The 8,387-nt window shown below is 39.1% G+C and overlaps 1 protein-coding gene across 3 annotated transcripts; it reads right to left on the bottom strand.

Moving 5' to 3' along the window:
* Positions 1-43: 43 nt before the first annotated feature.
* On the bottom strand, positions 44-8,379 carry LOC306877297 (GA-binding protein alpha chain-like). 3 transcript variants are annotated; one of them, XM_079428987.1, is made up of 10 exons: positions 7,999-8,053; positions 6,592-6,688; positions 6,321-6,465; positions 6,140-6,224; positions 5,468-5,695; positions 2,536-2,730; positions 2,371-2,424; positions 2,017-2,145; positions 924-1,116; positions 44-785 (listed from the first exon to the last, which is right to left on the bottom strand). In XM_079428987.1, exons 2-10 carry the CDS (start codon positions 6,666-6,668, stop codon positions 524-526), a joined length of 1,368 nt encoding a protein of 455 aa, XP_079285113.1. In that variant the 5' UTR covers positions 6,669-6,688; positions 7,999-8,053; the 3' UTR covers positions 44-523. The 3 variants fall into 3 exon arrangements, with proteins under 3 accessions (XP_079285113.1, XP_079285112.1, XP_079285111.1); XM_079428986.1 differs by lacking the exon at positions 7,999-8,053 and adding an exon at positions 8,196-8,379 and having other exon boundaries at positions 51-785; XM_079428985.1 differs by lacking the exon at positions 7,999-8,053 and adding an exon at positions 7,190-7,586 and having other exon boundaries at positions 51-785.
* Between the last annotated feature and the right edge of the window lie 8 nt (positions 8,380-8,387).

Raw genomic sequence — 8,387 nt, 5'->3', positions numbered from 1 at the left:
GTGATGTGTTGCTTGCTGCACAAAACAAGACAGAAACAAAGGGTGTGTTTGATTGCTGCTGCAATATGCAAGATTTAGGCAATTCAAAAAACAACTGTCTGTTTATTGCCCTCTGGTGGACAGTAAAAAGTACCTCACCTTGAGGGAATTGGACACTCAAAAATAAAAAAGAAAAGATCCTTTACAAATGGAAAATATCAAAATACACTGCCCACGTGGCTATCAAAAACATAGAGTATATACAATGGAAATATAGCCAATGCTACCCTGCAGTCAGAGAACAAGCGTACAAAAACAAAGCTCATACGTGATCATCTATACTTTGTCTCTCACATCCATACATACACTCGCTCTCTAAGCATCTTTGGGACACGCAGACATACACACACACACTCGTAACAAAGCGCACATCTGCTTACAAACCCGCTGTTTCCCACCCTGCCCAAAGTCAAATGTTTAACCCGGATTCCTCCCATCTTAAACGTGTCTCCTGATTGGCTGGGAGTAACAAGCCACTCCCTCCTCAACTGTCTTTCTCTAAAGCTGCTGCAGCCAGAGTGACTGTGGTGACGGGCTGGCCTGTGGCGGTGGCCAGCGTGACTGTGTTGACGGACTGGCCGAGGCCGTGCAGCTGCACCCGGGCGAGTTTCTTCTGTTCGCACTCAGTCACCAGGCTGTTGAGCTCTGCGGCGCTGTATCCGATCAGAGTCCTCAGGTCGCACACAAACTTGTAGACAAAACGCTTGCCCTGCACTTTGCTGATCATGTCTCCATCATAGTAGTACCTGTTTAGATGAGACAAGATTGATGGATAGAGTTAGTTTCCTTGTTGAAGTGTTCTTGTTGAAACATCAAATTATTCCTGATTACTAGCTACATCCCTCCAAAAGCACCTAAACTAGAGAGGGGAAATGGACTCGCACCTGAGAGCTCTGCTTAGCTTCTCGTAGTTCATGGTGGGCTTGTTCTTGCGCTGGCCCCATTTCTGAGCTACCAGCTCAGGCTGATTGAGTTTGAACTCGCCCTCCTCTCCCACCCAGGAAATGCAGTCCCGAGAGTCCTTATCCGTCAGCAGCTCCAGGAGAAACTGCCACAGCTGAATTTGACCGTTGTTACCTGAGAGGACATACAGCACAATCAGAAACAATTCTACAATCATTTATTCTTGTTTTGCTTTGTATGGGTTTTTTGGAAAAATTAAGAATTTAAGGAATGACTCCCAAATAATTCATGGGAACCACCACAGTATGTTAAATTTGAAAGACAAGAAGAGTTAAATACTGCTCCACCATACACCATAAAATGAAAGACAATATTTTTAATAACATCCAACATTTCACCTGTCTGTACACTACCAATAAAATGTTGAAGGTTTTTTTTTTATTTTCCTTATTGCATGCTCAACACAGTATAAACAGAAGTATTATGAAATATTACAATTGAAAAAAGTGTGTTTTATTTTAATATATTTTAAAATGTATTTTTCTGTCATAGGAAAGCTGAATTTTCAGCAGGCTTCAGTTTCATATGATCTTTCTGAAATCATTCTAATATGCTAATTTGGTGCTCAAAAACATGTTTTATTTTTATTAATGATGAAAACAGCTGCGCTACTCATTCTGTGATAAATTTCTTGATTCTTTGAAGAAAAGAACGTTTAATAGAACAATTTTTATTTGAAATACAATTTTGTTTTATATACAATGTAGAAGTCTTTACTGCCACTTTTGGTCGTTTTAATGTGCTCTTCCTGAATAAAAGTATTCACTTCCTTTAAAAAAAAAAAAAAAAAAACATAATACCGGCCCCATACTTTAGAACAGTAATTTAAAAAATGAATTATTGATATCATCATCAATATTACATGATATAATCTAATATAAATAAATGTAATTTATACTGAAAATCAAATGTATTATTAAAAACTACATTTACACCACTTGCATGCATTTATTTCAAATAAACATGATACAGAGCTTTTACACATGCATATTTGTTGTATTTGTTTGTTTGTACCTGTGCGGTTGCCAGGGGAGCTGCGCTCCTCTCCTGAAATACGGGGGGCTCGGGGTGTTTTGTTGTGCTTCATCACCTTAATGGCTGTGGGTGTAGCCTGCTGCACAGGGGCAGGAATGATCTGCACAGCTGGAGAAAATCAAGAAACAGTGTTACCCAAAAGACCAACACATGCTCCTTTCATCGAAAAGCTTAAGTGTTGCCTAGAGACACAAACTGCCCTTTAAGCAAGTCATGTCATATGCAGTTTATACAAAAAGTGTTATTCAAAAAGGTACTCAAAAGGTGCTTTTGTTGATAAAATGGAGAAGAAACTTTAAAAATAGACAAGATTCAGGATCTACTGATACTCACGTTGATCAATGGTGACTGTTGCTTCCTGACCCTGATCCTGACTTGCAAGTACATCTGCACAGATCATTAAAGAGATTGAAAACAAGCTAAAGATATTGTGACAGAAGGTTTTGTGGGAGAACAGAACACACACCACATACACTTTCTTTCCTTTGTAAAACTTACACTTGCGTAGAAGCTCCAGGTGGCTCCACAGGATCTCTCCGCTGGGCACTCTCTGGAGGAACTCCTCCTGGCTGAAACCACAGAGCTGGCGGCCGGGAATGTGAATGCCACCCACCTCCATTTCCTCAATGCCGAACTCTTTCATGACCCAAACTGCCCAGTGGATCACCTGATCTGCTGTCCACTGCACCGGGTCTGACAAACAGACACACATTGCTCATTAAATGATACTGCTACAGACAATGGAAGTAAAAATGCACAGATCTGACAATGAAAATCTATTGCAGCATTTACTGAATTTAATATTTTAAATACAATAATACAAAGTGTATTACATGTTCATTTCTTTACCCAAAAAACAGATGTAAACTTGATATGAGTTGTAACAAAATAAATAAATTGTGATTTCTTGTATAATTCATTGTCCTTTCAGGTTTCACTAAACATGAAATTAAGTAGCATAAATGCATACACTACTGTGCAAAAGTTTGGGGTCTGTAAGATTTTATTAATTTTTTTTAAGAAATTCAGCATTTCAGACATTAAATTGATTAAAGGGGTCATCGGATGCCCATTTTCCACAAGCTGATATGATTCTTTAGGGTCTTAAAGGGGTCATATGATGTTGCTAAAAAGAACAATTTTGTGTATTTGGTGTAATGCAATGTTTATGCGGTTTAAGGTTAAAAAAACACATTATTTTCCACAAACTGTACATTATTGTTGCTCCTCTATTTTTTGAAAAGCGTAGATTTTTACAAAGCTCATCGTTCTGAGAAGCGAGGCGTGCTCTGATTGGCCAGCTATCCAGTTCGTTGTGATTGGCCGAATACCTCAAGCGTGAGACAGAAATGTTACGCCCCTTACCGTAATGTGATGGCGTTTCCTAACACCGACGAGACTAAAACAATAAAACCCATTACAAACGAAGCATTTGTTGCATCCAGTGGGGACATAATTACTGATTATAATGACTTATACTGTCTTTTTACTTTTTAAACATTACCATGTCTGCATTTGTGAATGGAGAAACGACAAACGACAAACACTAATCTACATAGCTCAAAACTCGTGTTTGACTCGTCAGTAGCAGAAACGTACTTACAGGCTGTGAGTCAGAAGCGTCAGACTGTCCTTGCAAAATTGGAATTGCCCCGCTTTATAGAAACAGCCTTTGAGCAAGCCAGCAAGCAAGGTTACTCTCCTGCCAGGTTCAGGAAATAGTCCTCCGTAAAATGTGCCGCGCACACTCGAATATTTGCGTTGTACTGCTCTGGAACAGCTTTGTAAATACAACTTAACCACTGATTTCTAGTTGTGTCCTCTTTTGGAAGCCCAAACAAAGTAGTTTCGCTTTCACAACGAATCACAGCGTCTCCACGACATGGCGCCGGTGGCAGCAACAATACTACAGCGAGAATAAAAATTACGCCCCCTTTTATTGCGTAAACATTTGGACATTTGTTATGAAAATCTCCCCACATCGTGACGTAGACATGTGGGGGCGTGTTTAAATGAGCCATTTTAGGGGGGCGTGGACAAGTCTTAACTTTTATAAAGAATATCTCTTTGGTTTTGAGACTTTAGTCTTTGCAACTTCAGGGATCTTATCTATGCACAAACAGCTTGTAACACTCCAAAGAGAAAGGAAAACTTGAAATCGCATCATATGACCCCTTTCATGAAAAGTCTAACATACTTTGGTTCAAATTTCTTACTGGTAGTGTAAAACAACACCCTTGTTACCTTGTCAAAATCAGCTCTGCAGACATCAGCCCATTTTGTTGCATGTTGCCTTAAATGCAAATGAGCTCTGCTGACCCTGCCCCTCTCTTCTGTGGGGTGACGAGCCGTGCTCTGAGAGACTGTTGACTTTAGCCACGAAACTTGCTAACTAGCACGTTATTAGGAAAGGCGATTGCAAAGATTCATAAAAAAACCCTTATACTCACTTCTGCTGTAGGTGAAGCTGGATCACGAATGATTCGCGTGAACACAGACGTATTTAGGTAGATCAGGGGGCGCATTCCCTTCACAAACAAAAGTAATCCACTGCGTCTTCAGCGGCTCAGATGTCGGGAGTAAATGACGACTGCTGTGTTCATTATTACATCCAACAACAAAACACCTCAATCGCTTAGGAGCCATTCCTGTCTACATCTGCTCCAGCATCGAAACAATGGCGGTCGTACTGTTACAGCTCACTCAGGGTGGGTCTAAGGTAAGACGGCCTCGTCAATCAACTATCGTGGGAGCGGCTTTGGTCTGTGTGGCTTGATTTGAAAAAGGGGACATTATTTATAGATTAAAACACTGAGTGAATTTTTATAATTATCGGGTCACACTGCCAACACACATTTATGTTCAAACAACATGTAACAGTGAATTTTGCATCCGATGACCCTTTTAAGGTGGCAGTAAAAACTCTCACAATGTAACAAAAGATTTATATTCCATAAAAATGCTGTTCTTTTGAACCTTCTATTCCTCAAAAAAATACAAATAAAATAATTTTATCATGGTTTCCACTAAAATATTTCAACACATAATAATAAGAAATGTTTCTTAAACACCAAATGAGCATATTAGAATGATTTATGAAAGCTCATGTGGTACTGAAGACTGGAGTAATGATACTGAAAATTCAGCTTTGCCATCACAAGAATAAATTACATTTTAAAATATAATAAAACAGAAAACTTATTTTTAACAATATTTCACAGTACTGTTTTTACTCTATCTTTGACTAAATAAATGCAGCCTTGATGAGCATAAGATACTTCTTTCAAAAACTCTTACCGACTGCAAACTTCTGAACAGTAGTGCGTTTGTGATAATATAGTACTCATCATATGTGCCTTCACTCTTCTACAAAATCCATTAAATATTTAGATTTTACTCTGAAACATGTTAATATCAATGGAACACTCACCATACGGAATGTTCAGTCGAACCTGCTCCTTGCGGTATCCTTCCAATGCGGCCGCCCAGCGGGTCACCTGCTCTGAAGTCTCATCAGGAATGGCGGCTCGCTCCACCTCAATCACTTGTCCATCCTCCACCAGATGAGCTTCCTCGCCAGCAGCTGCGTCTGGATCAATCACCACCTCCACAGTCTCCACTGGCTTCACAATTTCCAGAATATTCAATTTCTCTTCACCTAAAACAGACCACAAACGCACAAGCAAGTCAAGTTTATGTTTTATTATTGAGGTAAATTGGTAGTTGTAGCATAACTTTTTAATGAGGATTTACCTTATTATTTACTTTATATGAAATATATAAGGGAAACTATCTCTTATGTAGCTGATAATTTAATTTGAAGTTTTTCCACCATTTTTAAATATCTTTTTCCCATCCCTAATTCATATTAAATGGTCCTTCCTTGGTGTTTTGAAAGTGCAAATACTCATGTAGTCTCTCAATTAATATGAGCTCGTAAAAGCTGCATGCATGATTACAAAAGAATTAGCAAAGTGCTGTTTAAAACAGCACGTCACCCCGCAGGACACGTCAACTACCAAAATATTTAAATTTGTCTGAAGGGCATATTGACAAATTGAGATTTGTCCAACAACAATATGAGTTCATTGTAAACTGTTACCCTGTTTCATGACAATCTGCACGCTGAGCTGTACTGTGCCATCTGTCTTCACTCCTTGATCGAACAGGCTGTGATCAGGATGCAACTACATGAGGAAAAGAGCAGAGACAGGAAGTGAAGAGCTTAGTCCATGAATACAATGAGTGCACTCATAAGATTACATTAATATAAAAGCACATACTAGGATGTCCTGCAGACAAATGTCATATCCATCCAGCGGGACTTGAAGACGAGGCTCCAGTAACTTCTTCAGGTTACCGATCGGCTCATTGATGTCAATGTCTTGAGTAATCAGTTCAGCTGCTGTGATGGTTTGCTCCTCAATCCTGACATTTGGTCACATGAAACAGATCATTTCATACACACAAGATATGCATTGCTCAATGAGATGATTCCTCTAAAATCAAACAGAGAAGGGAAAAAAGGAAGAGAAAGACAGAAAAAGCACTTACCCTTCCTCTAGACACTCCTGTTTCTCCCGTCCATCAATCTCAATTTCAATCATCTCCTCTGTCTCACTTTTTGACATCCCTTCAACTCCTTGTCCAACTATAAAGCAAATCCATAATACATATATATATATTTTTTTTTGCAATTACTCACAAGAAAGTGTACAAGAATTATCAGGAACACTTCAAGGTCTCATTTGTTAACATTAGTTGAAACATTAGCTAATATTATGTAACAATGAGCATTTGTTACATTTGAATTTTAAGCATGTATTCATATTTATGTTAGTTTATATAAATACAACTGTTCATTGTTTGTACTTGTTACTTCACAGTGCATTAACAGATTTGATTTTTTTAAATGCATTAGTAAATATTGAACAGTAACTAAGATTAATAAATGCTACAGTAGTATTGTTCATTGTTAGTTCATAGTAACAAATACCTTATTGCAAAGTGTTACCTAATTAACGTTATATACTTCAAAATAAAAAAATTAAAAATACATAATTTTAAATTATTTTTAGCATTTTGATGAACACAAAGTTATGCAAAACATATAAATGTGCTTCAAAGTCACTAAATGTTCAGATTAACGCACTCTTGCGGTCTAAGAAGTCTCTGAAGTCCAATAAACTCTCACGCAACACCGAGGCTTTGTTTGAGTACAGGCCCACCATGGCACTTTCCCCACATTAGCACTCTTATTAAATACAGGAGACGCATTATTCAATAAATATGCCCTCGATTTGGTCAATCCATTTATTATTTTCGTGTGTGGGTTTGAACGCAATATTTTATTAATATAATTTCCACCGTCGACTGGGTGGGAAGACGACGCGCGAATCCATACAAACGCAGTTGCCATGTTGGAGTGCTTTTGGGTTTCGTAATATACGCGCAAATTTGGCCGTAAAAGACGACTTTTTAAAACTTCTGAAACTTTCAGGGGTAGCTACACATCAAGACTTTTGATTCTGGAAAGTTAAAACGGAAATGGAAGAAACGGAAACAAAACAAGAGAAGGGCAGATGTAAAAGCAGCCGGAAATCCTGGCCGCAGTCTCGGCGGCTGACAGACTTCCGAAAACAGCCGTGCGCCCGAATAAACGGACGGAAACATCACGGTGTTTAATTATGCGCTTCTAGCGGAATATAATGTTTACGGCAGGTACAATCACGGATGGAATATGTATGTATACCTGGCCTCTTTAGTTAGCTGCTTAGCTTATGCTGACGAAAGACAGAGAGAGACACGCCTGAATGAGCTAAATATCAGCTCGCGCTGACAGCTTGCGCTAACTTTTACGAAAAGTCGCGCTTTGTTTTACAAGACGGAGTTATACGCGTCGACAACATATTTCGATGGAAACTGATGTATTTAAAATGATCCAGAATAAAGTTAACCTACTGCTTGTCGGACGTGAGAGAGCAGGCTTACAGTCAGTTCTGTTAGCACTCCAGCTAGCTCTGTTTCCTCTTAGGATGCTAACAGTTAGCTGACGCAGAAAGCGGGAAAACTGTCTCGCTTATAACCTCTCACATATGCAATAGTCTCATTTTTGTCCTCGTTTATCTCAGATGAATTAGTGTTGCGACCAAACGTACCTCTTTATCCCGTTCAGTAAGTGCTGTGTTGGAGTTTTTGCGCACTCAAGCTGGCTGTCAGAGGCTATAGTTTAGTGTGTGCTAATAAGTTGAGTGGATGTTCATGCTGTTTTTTGGTCAACATTGCGTTGGGGGCGGGGATGAGCAGGAGGCCTCGCTGCCCACTGACAGCAACATACTCCCCACTCTGGG

The sequence above is a fragment of the Barbus barbus genome, assembly GCF_936440315.1.
Source record: "Barbus barbus genome assembly, chromosome: 11".
In the NCBI taxonomy this organism is placed as follows: domain Eukaryota; kingdom Metazoa; phylum Chordata; class Actinopteri; order Cypriniformes; family Cyprinidae; genus Barbus; species Barbus barbus.
The sequence above is the reverse complement of the archived record's forward strand: the minus strand, read 5'-3'. Positions and strand labels throughout refer to the sequence as shown.